The following is a 21,304-nucleotide window of genomic DNA, read 5'->3' as shown; positions in this document are numbered from 1 at the left end:
CTAGCTGTGTTCGCGACTTCACGTGAACTTAGGTCGTCGCTTGGCAATTCATTTTTAGATTATGAGTCATGTCATTACCCCTTTTGCGATTTTCAAAACGAATAATGCTATTTATTGAGAGCTACAGCAAGAGAACAGCAGCATTATTTGAGTATTATACTAATGTGCTGCGATCTTATTTGACAATTACTGTTGGTAACGTATGTTTTAAACCTACACGAGCAGATACCGCCGTCCTTCCTATTTCTGCGGCGAAGAAGATGATTTTTTACTCCTATATACTTTTTACTTTTGCTCCTCCAATGTAGATCAGCCCTTATGCATACTATACGATTGAGACTTTTAACGGTAGGCAGCAGCTTGGCTCTGCCCCTGACGTTACTGAAGTTCATGGGCGACGGTAACCCCTCACCATCAGAAGGGCCGTATGCTCGTCTGCCTACAAAGGCAATAAAAAATTAATACAATAAATAAAATTCGACATCATTCAAAGTGAGGGGTGGCACGCTGTGAAATCACCGCTTAAAATAATTACCCAAGAAAAACGTAATACTGTGGAATCTATTATCAAGAATTTTCTATGAGTACACCTTTTTGGCTAATCAAAAGACAACAAACGTCTAATGTCAATTTAAATTTTCCTATAACTTATGAATTCGTCTTGAGCATTCATTGAATGTTTAAATTACTAAGTAAATTAAGCATTTTATTATCATTTATACAGTTGTGTGTTTCTATGAATAGTTTTTTGTATTTTAATAAGAGCGAGTTCGTGCAGAGGGTGTCTAATGGTAGAGCAGCCAAACTCGGAGATGTACCGTATCAGGTATGTTTATTTTTGTATATATCCAAATATATAAATACTATATATTTTATAAACTAGTGCCTTTTAATCCTAACTGTACTTTCTTTTTTTTTCTATTTAAATCTTTGTCTTTGAGAGATTTGTTATAGATAATGAACGATATACCCAATAATAATTGCGTGCATGCCGTTTATTAAAAGATGAAGCACTTAAAAATGATAATAAATCTCGTGTTTTTTTAATTCACAAATTATATTCGAATATTTAAGTGTCGAAGAACAACAGCTTACTTATTCGTTTTCTCGCATTAAAACTGTATAATCTCAAAACTTACTAATTTTACAGGAGAGTGTTTTAAAAGTTTAACATGTGATATTTATTATATTAATCATCTTTGCATAATTTAGTTTTTATTTTTCACCTGTATTTTAAAGTAAGATAAAATTATGTAATAATTTTGTTAGTAGTAGTCAAAACATAGGTAAACTAAAACTAAACTACGCTCTTTTGACAGTATTTATGAGAGAAATACTGGTGATACCAAATGATTCCGCATATTAACTCAATTTGGAATATTTTTGGAAATTGTACACTTTTAATGCGAAAAGCCGAATCTGTGATCATGAAAGCTGTAAATTGTTCGAAAATTTGAGAAATCATATTCAAAATAAATATAAATATAAATAATCAAATAATACACCTGTATAATTTCAGATTCTTAATTAACTCAATTTTATTTATAATTATATACATATTTTAATAACCTTTAACTGAGCAATGAATAATATGTAAGACATTGAAAATAAAAAATTCGATACAACTTTCAGGTTGCTTTTAAAGCTTTGTATTCAAGAATTCGTAATTTGTACGTCACCTTCTGCGGTGGTGTGATAATAGGGCCTGCGAAGCTGATCTCTGCTGCACATTGCTTTGAAGAAAAAAATTCTTACTGTCGGAAGTTTTGGAGTAAGAGGTAATAATATACATAATATACATTCGTAGCATAACTAGAAAAGTGAAAACGGAAACATAAGGAGTTACTGGTTTTTCTTATTAAGAAAAAGAAAGGTTTAAGAAAATTGTAGTTACATTGTTGAAGTGAAAACTTCTTTAGAATCGTTGTGATTTCAAACCGGATGCAACGGAAAAAACGACAGGTAAGAGACACAAATACAAAAATGTGTAGGATGAAGCCAGCAAAGAATGAGACAGAAATATACATACTATTTAATACAGCGCCATCTGTGAGATTTTTTAATACTAACGTGTGTATGAAAGCTCTTGTAGTGAATTTTAATTTAGGATTATACGTGAAATTAAAATATCAATTCACAGAGGGCGCTACCTTACAATTATTTACTAATGACAAAATTTTACATATACGTAAGACGTTTAGAATAATTGTATTTTAATTTTGGAAGATTTCACTTCTACCACATGTGAATTGCACACATTTTGTTTTTGTTTTCTACATTTTTCTTCTTCGTTTTGGTTATTTGTATTATATAGATAGATTATTCCTTGTAACAATTTAAAACTTGAAAAAAATGTAATTCAATGTTTTAATACGTTTTTATTCGCTTTGTCTTTAAACCTGTGCAGCAGAATCTTTTATCCTAAGTAATTTCGATCTCGAATCAATTTCGATTATAGTAAAAAGATTACATTCGTTGGTCTCAAATGATTAATGGTGGTAGGACCTCTTGTGAGTCCGCACGGGTAGGTACCACCACCCCGCCTATTTCTGCCGTAAAGCAGTAATGCGTTTCGGTTTGAAAGGTGGGGCAGCCGTTGTAACTATACTGAGACCTTAGAACTTATATCTCAAGGTAGGTGGCGCATTTACCTTGTAGATGTCTATGGGCTCCAGTAACCACTTAACCTCAGGTGGGCTGTCAATTCGTCCACCCATTGCGATAAAAAATAAATAAAAAGTAATAATAATAATTGACTGCCTATTCTATCTAAAGATCTTAAAATACAACGCTGATACACAATGCGTTTGTATGTATAAATATAATCACTTGTACTACTTATCATGTTGATCTTGGATGCTTCAGCGCTTTCCGAGCATTATAACCGTCTTCTTTTGTAGACGAAGTTTGGAAAAACTATAAAGCATTAAGGAGAGCTTAGTTTTTTGGCATTACGGGTGACCAAAGCGCGTCTCTCTTATAATAATACTAGCGACCCGCCCTCGCTTCGCTTCGGAAACATTAAAACACACATGAAACAAAAAAAAAAAAAATAAAAAAAAAATTAAAAATAGTAGCCTATGTTCATCAGGGACAATGTCGGCTTCTAATGGAAAAAGAATTTTTCAAATCGGTCCAGTAGTTTCGGAGCCTATTCGAAACAAACAAACAAACAAATCTTTCCTCTTTATAATATTAGTATATTATAATATTAGTATAAATGTACATAGATTATTATTTATTTCTGAAATTAATCTTTTTTAGCACTGAAGTATCCGATCGTGTTTTAAGACGCGTCGTTGCCGTCGCCGGTAATCTTCAGAATATCGTAGCTTACTCTTACAGAGACAGCTTGCAAAGTGGCCAATGGAGGAGCGTTTATAATATCATATATCCTACAAATTACAGATTCCCTATACACGACATATCGATCATTGTAAGTTCTCATTCAATACAAATTTAATAACTAGTTTTACAGGTTAATCTTGCGTTTATTATTTTTATTTTAATGTATCCGATTTTTTTGAAAAATATACAGTTCTTGTGGTCACAGTTACTGTTTTTTTTTTATTGCCCTTTTAGGCAGACGAGCATGCGGCCCACCTGATGGTGTGTGGTTACCGTCGCTCATGGACTTCACCAATGCCAAGCCGCTGCCGCTGATTGAACCATTTTTTTCTCCTACCTATTCTAGTGACCTCGACGGGACATACTAGATTCACCGGGTGAGCTCATGGGGCTCTAACCTGACGTTTGCTAACACTAAGCTTAGTAGTGCTTCGCAGAATCTACTACTGATCGGAAACACGACCCACTGAGAAGATCCGGCGAGAAACTCAGTGGGCTGTGTCTGAGAGTTAAAGAACCATAAAAGTAGTTAATTATGTCTACTACAGACGCCGGATCTAACGGACTTAGTTTACGCCGGATCGCTTTTTGTTCGTTTCTTTAGATTTCTTTACAGTTAAGTAGTGTACATAAAATAATTGAGTACTTAAAGATAATGAGTTTTGTAGTTTTATTACATTGTCTATAAAAAATACATTTTTTCACAGACATTAAATCATCCATTTACTTTTAACCAATACGTAAGTTCCATACCAATAGCGTCACAGTTTATCGATTATCGAGGAAAATGCTTAGTTTCGGGCTACGGAAGGATTACAGAAACGGTAATATATAATACATACTTAGACTTTAAACATACTGTTGTAGTTTTCAATCTAGAGCCCGACTTACTAGACCCAATCTGTAATTACAATTTATTTCATTATATGACAAAAGTATCGACAGCAATGCAGTTACGCCTATTTTATCCTTTGTATTTAGTTTATGTTAGACCACTATAAATATTGTTTATAGTAGGACACCACAGCAAATCTGATGGACATATCTTTTTCTAAATTTATGCAGATCAAAAACGGTTTTGCGAAAAATATAGCTGTTAGCAATAATACTCTATTGTACTACCTGCCCGTTGACGGCTTACAATGTTAATTGCATTTTAGTATGCAATAAATTATACTCTTTCTCTCACTCATGATTACTTCTCGTTAGAGATATGAAGACCCTATGTTCTAAGTCGTACGAGCTCGATTCGCATACTTTTAGTTACCACCTTGTACTCGAGATGGCGGTAATTTGTGAGTTAGGAATACAGGGTGATCTATTTTGTTGTTGCTTTATGGGTGTTATTTAGGGGTTTTAGTGTATAGATTCACGGTTCACCGGCTTATTACTGGTTACAGGGGGTCATTAGTAACGCTGTTTGAATACTGCCACCCACCATGAGAGATGAGGTCGATGTTTCAATAGTATTGCATAGCTGTGTATTATTACAAAGTACTATGGTACTGTATAACTGTAACTGCGTATAGCTGTCTCAATTCCAAATGGAATGCCTGAATGCTTCAAGGCCTAGCTTGAGATCAATTATCCAAGATCCAGTTGCTATAGCACGTAGCTTATTAACAAATTTCTATATTTTTTTCTCGGCATTATAAATTTTCCTATATTGACAACTAAAAAAAATCTTTTATTAAAAAAAAATTGTTATTAACACTAAATAATATCTAACACTTTACATTTTTATAAGTCGTAGCGTGGCTCTTAGCTATTACAAGAAATTGGTTCATTTTCTATGCTTCAAACACTTGATCTCACCTTTTTCTTATCAGATTTCATCAGAAAAACTTCTTCTAGCAGATTTAGAAATAATTTCAGCGAGACTCTGTTCCGCACTACACAATAGAAATATGCAACATTTTGTCTGCACGTCAGATCTAATCAGTGATGTCAAAAAGGTATTTAAATTATAACAGATTTTAGTGTAACTTTATTAAAATGCTTTTACTTTCGATTTAATTTAACCCACAACCAGAATGTTGTTTTTATTATAAACTTATTACATAGATGGGTGGACTAGCTCACAGCCCACTTGATGTAAAGGGGTTATCGGGGTCCATAAACTTCACAAGGATTATGCCACCATCTATCCTGTGACACTAGGAAACAAACATTTCTCAATTATAAATCAAAACGGCTATTCCAGTAAAATTATAACTTGCGTAATTACTGGTGGTAGGACCTCTTTTTTTTTTATTGCCCTTGTAGGCAGACGAGCATACGGCCCACCTGATGGTGAGTGGTTACCGTCGCCCATGGACTTCAGCAATGCCAGGGGCAGAGCCAAGCCTATGCCTACTACTTAATACTCTCCACAAGCCTCGTTTGAAGAAGGACATGTCATAGCGCTCAGGAAACACCGTGGAGGGGAGCTCATTCCATAGCCATTCCATAGATCCTCTTGTGAGTCCGCACGGGTACGTACCACCACCCTGCCTGTTTCAACCGTAAAGCAGTTATACGTTTCGCTTTAAAGAGTGAGACAGCCGTTGTAATTATTCTGAGACCTTAGAACTTACACATAGCTCAAGGTGGGTGAAGGCATTTGGGCCCTAAATTCCTTGGGCCCGCGGTCTGCTCTCAACACCTGCAGATCGTTGAGTCTCACATACCCCGCGCGCCCCCTAGGCGCGGGGACCTCGTAGGAGGTTCGGCCCTCGGCCCGGAAAAAAAAAAAAAAAAAAACGGGTGAAGGCATTTACGTTGTAGATGGTTATGGTTGTAGATGGTTAAAAAATAAAGTTTTCATACCCGAACGCATTACTGCTTCCAGCTAGAGTAGTGGAGCCTACCCGTGTGTTCCTATCCTTTAGGCCACCACGACTTCGTTGAATTTTCTGATGAACTTGTAACCGCTTAAGACTTAGACGTTAGACTGAGTTCGTAAGAAATTCTAAGATCATAAAATACACAACACAATCTAAGAATTTTCAATCATTCTTACGACACGGGGACGGCACGTTATAATCGTATTTTTTTAAATTTGTATTAAAAGATTGAAGTGACTTTGATTATTTCGTAAAAAATCACAATTTAAAAAAAATCGAAAAAATATCACTTTTAGACTGCATAAGAAATCGGGATCTCTTCATAATGAACTACAAATGATATCATAAAAAGTGCCATTTTAGTCACCGCCGCGTAGAATAGATTATGTTTAACTTGTAGGGCGATTCCGGAGGACCGCTGGTTTGCCGAGGCACCGGCGACCCTAACGACAAAGGTCGCGGCGTGGTATTTGGCATTGTCAGCGGTAACCGCAGAGGTGTCGGCTCTTTTTTCACCAGAGTATCGTCTTATCATTCGTATATCGAAAATAAAGGAAGCTGTAGAGACGTAACATTGTTATATATGTTGATATCAGTAATAAATTTTGAACTATTTTTATTTTGAATGCGTTTTATTAGTACCTAAATGAGGCACAGCTCGCTGTGTTAGCTGCGGGCAATTTGTATTTTTCTTAAATGTGAACTCTTCTTTTATATTTCGTATAACTACAAATATTAAATAGAATGCTAGCTCAATGATTACAGCCTATAACCATTCACATATTATTATAAAGATTTAAATTCATTTTAGGTTCGAAATTTTCTTTTTTTTCTTAGTAACATTATGAAAAAAGATGTACCAATCATCAACGTAACATAAAAAATCAAAACAGTCTTTAAAACTAAACAGTTTGTTTGACCCTGATATTGTACCTACATAGTCGGACTTAATAGTCCGCCAAATACCTACATAAAGTGAAATACATAAATAGTGGATGATGATGAATAGAAGCAGATTAGGAGGTGAAGCATTGGGAACTATTTCTAATAAAACAAATGTTTTCCAACGTTAATTCGATAAAATAATTTATTTAGATACAAAACCATATCTATTCTATCCTTCTTTTAATCCAATAACAGGCATCTACGCTATTGTAAAACAACTTTGTATCCATGACTATGTATTACTATAATCTAAAAAAATAATTGCAAAAACATTGGACGATTATGTATTATGTTAAAATACATTACGGCAAAATGGCTGTATAGACATAGTTATAGCTAAAACGTTTTAGTATTTAGCGGGTGAAAATATTTTATGTGACTCAAAAGCAGAATCGAAATGCAGTAATGAATCACGTTTTTTTACGATCCTTATCATTTATCGAGAAAACGCTTCACCACAATTATTTGGTTCGTATTTCACGTTCATATATACATGTTCCCTGACACTTCTGTTTTAGTGAAATCAATATGTCTATTCATTATTTCACAAAACTTTTTGAAAATAAATTCAAGTAGGGGTATCAAAAAAACAAAAGCCATGTATACGAATACAAAACTAAACAAAATTCTATCTAAATTTCAAACACTATCAAGTTTTCTAACAAAGCCCAATAAGGCGAAATTATTTTAATATAGGAGAGAAACGCCTATATTGCGTTTAAAAATTCGTATTCAATAAAATATACAAACGCCTTACTTAATAAAATGACTGTTACGAAGCTTGGAAACTTCACACGCTTATGGAGATAAAGTAATGTTCCTTTTATAACCAATTATTAGCTTGAGAATTTGACTTAAAACTAATAAAAAAATGTATAAGTTTAAATTAATACAATAAAACCCAATACAAAAATTACCAGCAAAAATTAAGAAAAGTTATTTCAAAAGATAAGAATTATTATAATATGATATTCCGCTAGCCTGTTTTTGAATAACTTTGCAAAAGTCATCAAAAAAGTGATATTACGCAAAGAAGCTTTTTGAAGACTGTTTCAATTCATTCCATTTGGTCGTTTGTAAGTCCCATCCCCTGTTCTTAGTGCCCTCTTCTCAATAATATTGGTGGAAGCAGTTTTCAGATCATAAGCCCATCCCATCCATGCAAAGAAATCTATGAACCTTGTTGTCAAATTTATGTACCTGTCCCCCAATTCGTCTGCCCGATAATCCCACGGAAAAACGTGATGGTAATTGTGAAATCCTTCACCAAAAGTAAATGCATTTGCCATGCCACTTTGAGTAGCTTTCAGGCTCTTATCGTACGGTTTGTATCCCCACAAATGAGCAGCGCTATTTACAAGAAAAGTGCCATTGAGACTGAAAATGTATCTTAAAACTGTAATATGCCAAGCGTTGTTTAAGCTTTCACCCCAAAAATACATTGGAGCTAATGTCGGTATGATAAAACATATTGTTCCTATAAATGGTATTGCGTACCTGAAACAAATAAACATTCTTTTAGCGCGAACGGCATTTCGAAAAAGCAGCACGACACGAAAACCCTCTTGTTGTGGCCTGCGGTAACTACATACGGGTACAAGGGTTCGGCGAGTAAATTAACCCACAGACCACTGAGTTGCTTGACAGATCTTCTCAGTGGGTCGCGTTCCTGATCCGGTAGTAGATTCTGCGAAGCACTGCTCTTGCTAGGGCTAGGGTTAGCACCGTCACCAGGTTAGAGCTAGGTGAGCTCACTTACTCGTTTTGTAAATCTAGCATGACCCCTCGAGATCACTAGAATAGGTAGGAGAAATAAATTAGCGCTAAATCATCTACTAAGATGCTTGAAATTGAATCTCATTGAAGAAGAATCACGGGAGTAATTTTTTTTTGAGGCAGTTGGAATATTATGTCTATACACTAATTACATGGATACTTACTTTTTCTGAAATCTTAAAAGAGGATTACAATAAATATCTGACATGTCAAGGCTCTTTCCAGCAATTTTCACCATTGGATGTTTTCGCACCAACAACCAGCCGATGTGTGAGAAAAAAAAACCTCTCGTAGCATTATGAGGGTCTGCATCAGTGTCCGTATACTTGTGATGTAGCCTGTGATCTCTCACCCATGTGAAAATGGTGTTCTGAAAAGCAATACTGTTGAAGACCATCAACAGGATCTCGAGGGGCAGTTTGACTTTGTAACCATTATGAGACCACAGACGATGAGCTCCAGCTGTAATACCAAAGTTCCCAAGGAAGAATAACACAATAGCTGTAACAGAAAAAAAAACATCTCGATATTAAGATTTAAATGTATTTTTTTCTTCCTGGCTTTTTAAAACATACATAGTCCATAGATACGGCTAACTACTAACTGACGTACCCCGCCTTGAGGTGCCGGTGAAGTAGTCGTGGCCTAAAGGATAAGACGTCCGGTGCATTCGTGTTGAACGATGCACCGGTGTTCGAATCTCAGGCGGGTACCAATTTTTCTAATGAAATATGTACTCAACAAATGTTCACGATTGACTTCCGCGGCGAATGTATAGCCTCGTGTAATAAAAATCAAATTCGCAAAATTATAATTTACGTAATCACTGGTACCACCCTGCCTATTTCTGCCGTGAAGCAGTAATGCGTTTCGGTTTCAAGCGTGGAGCAGCCGTTGTAACTATACCTGAGACCTTAGAACTTATGTTTCAAGGTGGGTGGCGCATTTACGTTGTAGATGTCTATGGGCTCCAATAACCACTTAACACCAGGTGGGCTGTGAGCTCGTCCACCCATCTTAGCAATAAAAAAAAATTATAATAATAATTACATCGTAATCTTTTACTGGAATACAGGCAGTCCCACTCCCAGTCATCGTATCGAAGCGCAAATTGTTCATGCCAGATAAAGACATGACAGTTGTATCAAACCATACGACCGCAGTAATCCTACCGCCGTTAGCGGTACTGAATTTTGCTACATGTACCCAAAAATTAAATTTAAAGATGCTTACCAAAAACCGATGTAGCCAATTTTGCTGAGGTGAAACAGAGATAAAGTCCATATAGACCAGCAATATGTAAATAGCTAAAACGTATCACGTTCATCACTACAATTTTGTGTTTGATGGGCGAGGCCTGGGGTGCAATGAGTTTTTCATAATCAACATGATTATCCTTGAGGTATTCTGTTTCATTTGTTTTATCCACTGAATTAGGAGGCATTTTAGTAATTTAGATTTCAATTTTATCTACTTATTATAAGTTATTTAATTTTATAATACAAAATATCTACTAAAGAAGTTCTGTTCTGAACAATACTTCTTGAAATTCATAAAATCTTTAAAGTGAAATAACATTAAAGTTAAATTTATATAAACAGTTGATAATGACATCACCAACGTTTGTGTTACGATTTGAAAGTACCATAACTTAAAATAATAGAAATAAAGTCACGGACCAATATTAATCCGTTTTTATAAATTCGTGATTATAAATCTTCCAGGTGGAAGATTTGTAATGGCAATTTTTTCAATTGGGATTTGAAGGTTGATTCTCTTGATCCTTGAACTCTTCGTCGTAGTCGACGAGTTCGACGAAGATGGTTACCGGTGCTTGAAGAGCCTAAAAGCACCGAGTGGATCCGGGGGATCTGATAAGACATGTTTTGGGCGAGGGTGGCTTTGCTTTATCCCGTCGCCTGGATCGGGTACGTAGTTAGCATTGGTTATAAGAGGGCTATTGTGTCGCGCTACTTTTTCAAAGTAGCGTTCTGACGTCTCCTTACCTTAAGATACTATCAGTTCTAGATTTAGGTCGTCGTGATGATCAACATTCCTCACACACCACGGTGCTCCGATAGCTATCCTGCAGAAACAATCGGGACATTTTTTATTTGCCTAACCCTACGGCCCATCTGTTGATTCAGTCTGGCGAGAGTGCAGGGAAGTAATTTAGTGGGTGTGACCTGTAACACCTTCGGTCCCGGCCTTGATCATCTTCGGTCATAGACTTAATCACATAACACATAATCCCAGCGCACCCTGGGCGTTGAACCTCATAGAGGGATTCGCCCCGAGACCGCAAAAAAAGTATTGAGAACCGGCATTTTCGTATCGCCTGTTAAGAGTACCTACACCAAGTATTTTATCGTTCAGGCCACGAAAATTTCAATCTATTATTATTTCTTGTTATACCACTTTTCACTTTAACACATACTTTATGATTACCATCTACCACGTTAATGGCCATAAATAAAAGATTAAATATTTTATAGAAGCCGCGTTGCGTTTTGGAGTTCGTAGGTTACAATTTTTATACTTAGTAGAGTCAATTAGTGGTTAGAACATGTTTAATTGATTAATATTTGAATTCATATTTCCCTATAAAAATTGGCGACATCACTTCGCAATAACAATTTTTATTTATTTATTTTCTACTTGTTAAACATAATGGTTAAATTAAGAAGAGGTCACAGCCCACCTTTTGGTCTATGCAAACGTCTTCCATTGCTTCCTCCCAACAACAACAGCAACACCCAATCTTTTACTGAGGGTGTTGCAACGACGACTCGAGAATTCACCAGATAATGGGTAGCAATGCTACCATGCCAGTAGTACACATACTAGTGTACTGCGATCGCTGGATGCCCGCATGGATAGGTGCTTCCTATTTCGATGCCTCCAATGAACACTACTCTAACTCAAAATTTTGAAATTTTCGTTTTTCACGCAAATCGCTTCACTATTTTAAAAGTATTACAAATTCATTATTAATGGGGTTCGAAGCAAGAGTAAATCAGCTAGTTACACAAGAAAAAACCATAAAATCTTTATTATTGCAGTTATATTTATCAACTTTTTTCGTTTAAACTCTCCTGTAAACCTACGAATTTGGAGTTAGAGTAGTGTTCATTGGAGGCATCGATTTGCTGACCTCTCCCGCGAAGCAGCCATGCGTTCCAATTTGAAAGGGACGGTCGCTATGCAATATAACTGAGACCACATGTCTCAAGATGAATGTGAGTATTAACGATGTAATTGTCAATGGGCTCCGGTAAGTACTTTAGGAGCTACCCATATGGTATAGGTAAGCAATAAAAACCCTTTTTTTTTATATAATAGTTATAACAATTAACGATCACATAATTTGGAAAAAATATATCATTTTTCTCATCCTTTTGCTACGAACACGTATTGGACAGGTCTTTTTTAATTTAAGATTTTTAATTTTAAAAATATACTAAAACCTGTCCCGCTTTGAAAAATAGCGAAGTAATAAAAATGGATTCGTCTCTTTTTTTGGTATAGGTATTTCCAGTTCGAGTTTACGTCAATTTTTTGATACGTGATAACGTCTTTTAAACTGATGAGCACCGGCTGCAAATACGAAAAAAGTGTCACGTTCCGCCTAAGCCCGAGCGTGCAAGCGAAAGCGCGGAACACGCGATAGAGAGGCACGATCGACCCAAGCGTTAATTGATCAGATAACTTGTAATTTTCAATTGACTTCTTCTTTATATTGTACAAAATAATGATAATTTAGTGATAATAATTACACCGCCGTAACAAAAACGTGGTATGGTAACTTGTGTACTTAGATACGTAATTTTGATTTTTTAATTCAATAAAATTCATAAAAGTATGCAATTTTTGATTAATGTTTCTTCATGACGTTATCCTGTAAAACTATCGTCCATAAATTGACTTTACAGACAACCAATAATTGTTTTCAAAAGATTACGGATAAATTTATATTCTCGATCCTCAGTAACAACAAAATCAATCTTCTAACTCAGCTCTTCTACTAACTCCATTTCTGATTAACGTTTTCTAAGAGAGTCAAGACAACTCATCATAAAGCGGTAAGCTGAATAATACTAAAACCATGATCGGGTTACCTACACATGGACCCTAATCGATTGAAAAAAAATCAAGAGTGCTTGGGTTATCACACACAATTAAGTCGATCAGTCTATCTAATGTTTTTAAAATAAAGCGTGCATTTACGTAATGTATATCGTACTTAACCGATAATAACTAGAACTCCTACAAGGCTCATTCCCTAATAAGTTGACAGTCCAGTTGGTAAACTGCAGGGGCCAGTTCTTTTGCTCATAAACATTCAAACCGCATTCGCCCAACAAGCATGACGTATTTGTACGGGTCCACGCTCGTCGTTTTAACACGTAAGTCTTGCTTTTAATTCTTAGCGGCAAAAACATGGTAATAAGTCGTTTTAACACGTAAGTCTTGCTTTTAATTCTTAGCGGCAAAAACATGGTAATAAAGTATCAATGTAATTTTAACATGTGAGTTGCATTTTATTACACCGCCGTAACAAAATCATAGTATGGTAACTTGTGTACTTAGATACGTAATTTTGATTTATTAAAGTTTTATTGATTTAATCGCCGGGGACATGGTGATTTTTACTGGTGGTAGGACCTCTTGTGAGTCCGCACGGGTAGGTACCACCGCCCCGCCCATTTCTGCCGTGAAGCAGTAATGCGTTTCGGTTTGAAGGGTGGGGCAGCCGTTGTAACTATACTGAGACCTTAGAACTTATCTCTCAAGGTGGGTGGCGCATTTACGTTGTAGATGTCTATGGGCTCCAGTAACCACTTAATATCAGGTGGGCTGTGAGCTCGTCCACCCATCTAAGCAATAAAAATAAAAAAAAAGATTATTACATTAGGTACTTATTTCTTACAATATTCATATAATTTATATTCGTTGAAAAAAATCAATTGTAGGTATTTTTGAAATACTTATCCTTTTTCATGCTTGGTATAGAAGGATCACTGGCAATTAGTCTTCACATACCTACTGGAATGCTTAGTGCTTAAATAAAAATACTTAATGAAACAGAAAACAATGTTTTACACAGTCAATATTGGTTGTGATATTGTTAAAACCACTTTTGCTGGACTAGTTTAAGTTACTAATCAAATAATCTCGCTAATCTGATTTGCTAGTAGTAGGTATATGTAGATATAATTGAAGGGATAATTTGTTCAAAACAACGCACGCTAAGCGGTAGGCTGTACCCCTGATATTACTGATGTCCATAAGCTTGTCAGTACCCAGTCACTATCAAGTTGGCCTCAATACGTTTGCCTTCGGGAATAAGAAAATTAATTTCTGTTTTAAAACAGTTATATACGATAAGTTGGAAAAACAAGACTAGACAAACAATCGTTTTACTTTTGTTATTGTAATTTACCCAAAGCTGAAAACAAATTAGTTTGTTTTGACTTATCTGTAATGTATCTAAGTATACATTATCTGCATTGTACGTAAGTTTTTGCAGAGCATGCGAAAAATACTTTTTTTGCGAACAAACAAGATTACTTAGATAGATGATGATGTTATTTGCGTTAGCTGGTTTAAGTCACAATAAACACGCAAACCATTCCTACTCGATTAGGCTCCAAAGTCGATTTTCGAATGTAAAGCACCACGTCATGTTGCCTTTTGGAATTTTAACTGGACATACGTTCTCGGACAATCTCGCGTTAATCGGTGTTTATTGGAGTCCGTAAACATGATGTGAATTTCGTCACCCACCATGAAGCATGATCGAAGTCGCTAGAATCATTTGATGTCGTGTCGTATAAAGCGATGAGATTATACCGGTATTCAAATCCCGCAGTCAAGTCCCAAATTATCACAGAAAATATGCACTTAACACTTTTGCATAAACACCTTCTGTATAGAATATTTTATCTACATTGACGCCACCGAAGACGCGTGTAAAAGTTAGTATAGCTAAAAAGCCGTATACAGATAAAAATTACATCAACGAATTAGAGAAAGTTTATTACTTCCCGGATGACTATTGTGCAATACGTTGCCTTATAGAGCGTACAATTCAATGACACGGTTATCGGTAACTAAGAGAGGTGCTTGACCGTTTATACTTACCTTAAATACCTATATACAGGGATCGAAAAAGTGGACCTTTAAAACCAGTTACACACGAATGAAATGAAATACACGTAATCGAGTAGAATAGGTCGTTAGTGTATTAAGTAGTGGATAATTTTTGGTGGAGATTAAACGGAACCAAAGTAAATCCTATGAAAGCATCCTGATACCTATCGTTATGTCGACCCGGCAGAATTGTATCTTATTACCATTTTTATGTTTATGTTTGTCAATTTTATTATTTCCAGTGTTACAACTATGCCGAGCTGAGATATCGGACTCCATGCCAGATCCTTGGTATTCGGCAAATGTCATTAATGATGGATTTCAACCGAAGCCAATTTCGGAAATATTTTCTACCGAATCCACGTTTTCGTCTACAAATCCCATTATTGTTTTACCAAAGGCATCAAGTTCACCTCAGGAAGGGACTAGTCTTTTAACTACGTTGTCTCCATCGACTTTGAAAGTTTCAAGTGCTGGTACTACAGGAGATTTAACGGAAACACTATCTATTATATCATCGACACCATCAACTCCACTATATTCAACAGAAGAAACACCACAACGCAATCCGATCTCAGTTCAAGTACAAACAGAGATAAAAAGCCCCATTTTAGAATTAATACAGTCAGTTCAACCTATTCAGCCATTGCTACCATCCGCGTCTCCGGAGCAACCGATTCAACAAATACAAACAACAGACCCACTTCTGCCAGGAGTGCAATCTATTCAAACGACTTCGCCTCAAGTAAGCACTGTTTCGACGGGAATACCTATTCAACCAACTGAACAAACTCAACAGACCCGTCTTTCGCAAGCTCAAACTCAAAATCAACAAATCCGCTTAGAAATAGTGCCCCAAAATCAGCCTATTGTTAATCAACCAGCACCAACTAGGTTCCAATCAGAACAACCTTCGACTCAACAGCCAAATGTACAACTTTCATCTGTTACACCTTCATCTAACTACTTTCTTATTTACCAACAGGCTCCCCAAAATATTCAAAATTATCCACCTCAACAGCAAGTTGCACCTTTTGTAAGCAATCAAAACCCATCGTCTACAATTCCGACAACAACACTTTCCCCTACCACACAACCATTACCACAAGTAGCAGTTCAAACAGTGTCTTCGAAAGTTCCCGAAACACTAACATCAACAAACGCGTTTGAAACACTTTCGACAGCCAAATTAGTGGCATCAACAGCACGCACCATTGTTACGACTTCTAATTACCGAGCTACACAAGGTGTCAACCGCAAATTGGGAACACCTACTGCTATAGTTCAAAGACCGCCTTTATTCCCATGGACGATCCGCGTTGTAGCCCCAGTTGGATCGATCACAAATGTGAAGATAAATCCCACAAGCACGACAAGAAGACCCACTACGACCCGAACCCGAAAGTCAAAGCCTAAACGCAATAGATATGATGTTTGCATCGATTCGTGCAAAGGAAAGAAAGAACCTATTTGTGGTGTGCCCATTTCTGGCGGACACATAGACCCGAGGACTCTCAAGGGTTTCCCGTCCGTATGTCACATGGCTTGCCACAATTCCTTTAGGAAAGATAGTGAGTACTTTGCTAATCTACAGATCCTTAAACTTAAGTATGTACACTAAAGTACAACTGTAATACTTGTTTAACCGATATTTATACTGAGGAAGTGTAGAAAAACAACACGATGAAGTATTTGGCTGTACATTTGGTTTTTTATAGTTGTTCGGCAACGCGAAACGGCAATTTTCATAATTATACCTACTTATCTAATATTATATGAAATCAATTTGTTTCTTTTAAAGTGGTTCATTTTAAACTCGGTGGAATCGCAGGGAGTTCTGAATTTATTAAATGTATTTAAAGTAGCTTCCATTGATAGGCAAGCAAGCAGTTTAAATACATTATATTGTGTAAGCCTAGAGTTCTACAAATCCGTTTTCCAGAATGAGCCACGCAAAATATTACACAAATAGGTATTTGTGAACTTAAATTTCTTTTTGTTTTCATCATTTATTAATTAATATATTTCACAAATTATGTTATAATACCCACTTGTTGGTCCAATTATGTGAACAGTTGTGCCAATAACTCGTTCAATAAAATCTGCTTTTTCAACGGTTCATATACCTACTTACTTATCAAATAATTAATACCGGTGATAGAGACTGGTTTCATAAACGCTTAACAGTGCGTGTAATCTGGCAATATACGAAGTAAAATAATCGGTTGTTTTGTAAATCAATAGTAATTACAATAACGGTTACATAACAAAATGTATTTAAAAAGTAATGTATCCCAGATGCATATGCATGTAATAAAACTTCATTTTTCTTTTACTTCTAAAATATGATGCGCGTGAAGCCCAAATATTTCCTAGCAACATTTTTTTTTATGATTGAATGATGGCCCGACTGACTGGTGGCCCGAAGGCCTTTCCAGTTTCACCAGGACAGGTGGGCGAGTAAAGGCTCAGCCAGGAGGGGTGGGATTTGCTAACAACTGCCCGAGCGCCTCCGAAGGAGACCTAACAACTCAAGAGCAATTGCTTCGCGAATGAATCTACTACCGGATCGGAATCGCGACCCGCTGAGAAGATCCGGCGAGAAACTCAGCGGGCTGATGCATGGGTTAGGTTGCACGTTGACCTCTTTGTTGAGTTCGACGAGTACGGTTACCGGGGTCCCTAAACCTGCTCCTAGTGTTAGAGCTGAAGGCGTCTAATGCAAAGGTTATTGGATCTGATGGATCCGTAAGATGAGACTTCGATCTCTATTACTAACTTTCGTTCCTAGTAACATATTAAGGCTACATAAAATTATTTATTATTTTCTGGGTTTCCACGGTCGTAGTTAAATCGTAAAGCCATTTTGTTTTACAATATTCGGCGTTTGGAATACGATTTTCACGGTCGGTCAAAGCACCCGTAAACTAAATGTTTGGTTACCGTTGTATGTATTTTACACACGTTTTAACATATTATTTTTACTCATTTTTATTTAAATTAAATAATATTAACTTGCTCGTTATTGTTTACAGCATACGAAAAATTGATAGACGGCAGATGCGGAAAGCTACGTTCACGAATTCGAATTGTAGAATCTAACAAGAGACTGAAGAGGCCGGAATTGAAAAAGGCCGAGTATATTGTGGAAAATGTCGGTCCGAAGACCATCGTTGAGTTTACAGGCTTAGTTTAGTCTATCTGAAAATATTTATCAGTATGTCCGGCTTGTTATAGAAACAACGGGATATTAATTAGCATTTAATTACACAAAATAAAACCAGTTCAGCTTTAGAGGTCCTTTCCTGTATATACAAGAGGAAGATAAAAATCGCATCTACGATAAAGATCATTGCTTAAAATAAATCTTGCTTTATATTCGTATGTTTTCACGAATGCTGTCTACGATACTGCTAAAGATTTACGAATTGGCTAAAAGTTCATGTAGGTGCTCCTGAAAAAACATAGAAGCTCGGAGAACACAAACTTATTTTTAATAGGTAAGACAAATAGCTGATGGTTCTTACTGGTGGTAGGACCTCTCTAGGTGAAGCAGTAATGCGTCTCGGCTTGAAGGGTGGGGCAGCCGTTGTAACTATACTGAGTTCTTAGAACTTATATCTCAAGGTGAGTGGCGCATTTACGTTGTAGATGTCTATGGGCTCCAGTAACCACATAACACCAGGTGGGCTGTGAGCTCGTCCACCCATCCAAGCAATAAAAATAAAAAAAGCACCACATAAAGATAGTAAAAATAAATTAATAATAAATCATATTTCTAGAATTCATAGCGAATCAAAATACCGAAGCAATTTCTGTGTATTATAGATACTTTAGGTACTAAAGCAACAGTTTGTACTAAATGAACTTTATTTTACTTAGTCTCAAAATGATTATTTCAGTCAACTCTTATTTAGTTTTGTATTTACATATTACTATTATTGAGATTTAAATTTAACATTTTCTAAGTTGTTGGTTGAACTTTTGTCTTCGACGGCCTACTGGAATATCATATCATAAAGCCCATATCATATAGTTAGTACTCCTCATCCGCCATGTCAATGATAATGTCAAGGCTACAGACAAACTGTAATCTACTATCTATTACTCTTTTTAAGCTCCCTTTGTAGAAAGGCCTATAGTAACGTTCAAAAAACATGGCGGAAGGGGGTTTATTACAGTTGGATGGTGCGTAGCAAAAATAATCCCTGGAAATGTAGCGGAAGGCCAAAGCGATTCCATATAGTAGACTTAAACTCTGTTTAGAAGGCGACTACTGGTGGTAGGACCTCTTGTGAGTCCGCGCGGGTACCACCACCCTGCCTATTTCTGCCGTAAAGGAGTACTGCGTTTCGGTTTGAAGGGTGGGGCAGCCGTTGTAACTATACTTGAGACCTTAGAACTTATATCTCTTATATCTCAGAACTTATATCTCAAGGTGGGTGGCGCATTTACGTCATAATGTCTATAGGCTCCAGTAACCACTTACACCAGGTGGGTTCTGAGCTCGTCCACCCATTTAAGCAATAAATAACAAAAAAGGGTGGTGCCGTGGTATAAAAAAGATGACGCGGTCATTTCTATTTCTCAGTGCACTTGGAACACGGCAAAGAATGAAGAACTAAGTAAAAAAAGAAATAAAAACAATTTGGGAAATTTTTAAACAAATAATGTAGTTTTACTGTAAAGTAATTTTAATATCAACAAAGCTTTCGCATTGGAGAAATAAAGATTTAAGAGCCAAGATCTATGTATTTTGTAATAATTGATGATACGATTAAGTTTATATTAAGTCTCGAGGGTCATTCGTGATAATTTCAATTGTAAATGCGAGACAATTACAGTGAAGCAATTCACAATTGAAGCAATTATAGTGGCGTAAAATAAACAATTGACCTACAAAGGAAAATGCTCTTTATTTACAAGACGTTCCATTTCCTTTTTCATCACATACAACTTAAAATTATGATAATTTATAAATATGTCTCTAAATATCATTTAATTTGAATAAAATTACCTATTTGCTGTCCAACAAGCCGCTGGTGCTTGAGAACGTAATCCCATTATATTTATGCTGGAGAATAGAATATGAATCGGCAAATACCCTCAAAACAGTATAAATTCCAATTGAAGGCAACCGAGCTGACAACTTGCCAAGAGTTAGCTGATACCGAAGCTCAATGATTTCAAAATTTGAATGGCGACTTTTACTTTGAAACACGAGATTGGAGTCTCAATAGTAGTGTATAAATTGCCTCTTGATGATAAATTAGAAAGGATCCCATCATATTTATGTTAAAGAATAGAATTTGAATCGGCAAATATCCTCAAAGCAGTATAAATTCCCAATTGAAGGCAACCGAGCTGACGACCTGCCAAGAGTTAGCTGATACCGAAGCTCAATGATTCCACAATTTAAATGGCGACTTTTACTTTGAAACACGAAGTTAGAGTCTCAATTGTAGTGTATAATTTGGTTGGTGGTATTAAACCTCTGCGACTCGTAATAGGACAATTTTACAAATTAATTGCGAGTTCGATTAATACACGAAATGATTATGTACTTTATTGTTATAGCTTCTTTATTTTTTGGCTCCGGCACGGTTTGTGCATTAGCCAGCGTCAAGTAATAAGATTTTTATAATTCGCCGTTTTAATAATTTATTTACAGTTTATGAATAATAAAAAACGAAGGAAACCCAAATTAATCAACTGACATGAAATTAAATGAAATGAGATGAGATGATATGGGATGAAAATAGATGGTCATTTACTGACTTTTTCAGTGGACTTTTTGGAGGATCCCGAGAAGTTACTTTCGGCGGCTTTGTCTCATTTTCCCACATTTGTGCACTTTCACAGATACTAAACAGTTAACAAACCACCGTTATTACACATTAAAAACTGAAGAAACACTAAATAAACAAAAGAAAACAAATCACACAACTTCACTCCTCGCGTTCCCGCCAAAAAGTCTTGTTATAACTTATGAGCACGTATTTGCTCATAGCCCAACTGTCACCAAATAACTACTGGAAACAATGGGCATCACAATGAGCCTTGAGGCAAAGATCATTAGATGTCACAGTACCATATCATTCTATTGTGCTATAAGATCTTTTCTACTTTTCAAGCCGGAATGGTGAACTGCTTTGTGATAGTAATCAAATCTATTAGCCACTTCAAACACATTGCTGATAGTAATATTCAATTTCAATAAGTATCTTTTTGTATTATAGGATTTACAACAGTTTTTT

The 21,304-nt window shown here is 36.1% G+C and overlaps 3 protein-coding genes across 7 annotated transcripts; 2 read left to right on the top strand and 1 right to left on the bottom strand.

Annotated features, from left to right (window-relative positions):
- Positions 1-617: 617 nt before the first annotated feature.
- LOC101736551 (trypsin-3) lies at positions 618-10,170 on the top strand. 2 transcript variants are annotated; one of them, XM_062675240.1, is made up of 6 exons: positions 618-826; positions 1,633-1,778; positions 3,265-3,436; positions 4,056-4,172; positions 5,178-5,303; positions 9,970-10,170. In XM_062675240.1, the coding sequence occupies exons 1-6, from the start codon at positions 677-679 to the stop codon at positions 10,153-10,155; spliced, it is 897 nt and encodes a 298-aa protein (XP_062531224.1). In that variant the 5' UTR covers positions 618-676; the 3' UTR covers positions 10,156-10,170. The 2 variants fall into 2 exon arrangements, with proteins under 2 accessions (XP_062531224.1, XP_004932758.1); XM_004932701.5 differs by lacking the exon at positions 9,970-10,170 and adding an exon at positions 6,574-6,799 and having other exon boundaries at positions 620-826.
- On the bottom strand, positions 7,233-10,408 carry Desat1 (acyl-CoA delta-11 desaturase/conjugase). Its single transcript, NM_001043552.2, is given in 3 exon segments — positions 7,233-8,615; positions 9,059-9,395; positions 10,128-10,408. Coding segments are annotated over 3 exon segments (993 nt in total). The 5' UTR covers positions 10,339-10,408; the 3' UTR covers positions 7,233-8,170.
- A 2,763-nt stretch (positions 10,409-13,171) lies between these two features.
- Positions 13,172-19,956, top strand: LOC101736634 (mucin-2). Of its 4 annotated transcripts, none has more exons than XM_038019155.2 (4): positions 13,172-13,300; positions 15,290-15,792; positions 16,033-16,618; positions 18,083-19,956. In XM_038019155.2, the coding sequence occupies exons 1-4, from the start codon at positions 13,261-13,263 to the stop codon at positions 18,241-18,243; spliced, it is 1,290 nt and encodes a 429-aa protein (XP_037875083.1). In that variant the 5' UTR covers positions 13,172-13,260; the 3' UTR covers positions 18,244-19,956. The 4 variants fall into 4 exon arrangements, 2 of the variants coding, with proteins under 2 accessions (XP_037875083.1, XP_062531223.1); XR_005246080.2 differs by having other exon boundaries at positions 13,195-13,300; positions 15,290-16,618; positions 18,083-18,547; positions 19,639-19,956; XR_009976272.1 differs by having other exon boundaries at positions 13,195-13,300; positions 15,290-16,618; positions 18,083-18,602; positions 18,680-19,956.
- The last annotated feature ends 1,348 nt before the right edge of the window (positions 19,957-21,304 follow it).

Source organism: Bombyx mori, chromosome 23, assembly GCF_030269925.1.
Source record: "Bombyx mori chromosome 23, ASM3026992v2".
Lineage (NCBI taxonomy): Eukaryota > Metazoa > Arthropoda > Insecta > Lepidoptera > Bombycidae > Bombyx > Bombyx mori.
This window is presented reverse-complemented; position numbering and strand designations above follow the sequence as displayed.

Coding starts and splice junctions, on each gene's coding strand:
- LOC101736551 (XM_004932701.5), top strand. CDS start 677: ATGTTTAAATTACTAAGTAAATTAAGCATTTTATTATCATTTATACAG. Junction 3,437..4,055: donor TACACGACATATCGATCATT/GTAAGTTCTCAT, acceptor ATTTTTTCACAG/ACATTAAATCATCCATTTAC. Junction 4,173..5,177: donor ACGGAAGGATTACAGAAACG/GTAATATATAAT, acceptor TTTTCTTATCAG/ATTTCATCAGAAAAACTTCT.
- LOC101736634 (XM_062675239.1), top strand. CDS start 13,261: ATGACGTATTTGTACGGGTCCACGCTCGTCGTTTTAACAC. Junction 13,301..15,289: donor CACGCTCGTCGTTTTAACAC/GTAAGTCTTGCT, acceptor TATTATTTCCAG/TGTTACAACTATGCCGAGCT. Junction 16,619..18,082: donor CAATTCCTTTAGGAAAGATA/GTGAGTACTTTG, acceptor TATTGTTTACAG/CATACGAAAAATTGATAGAC.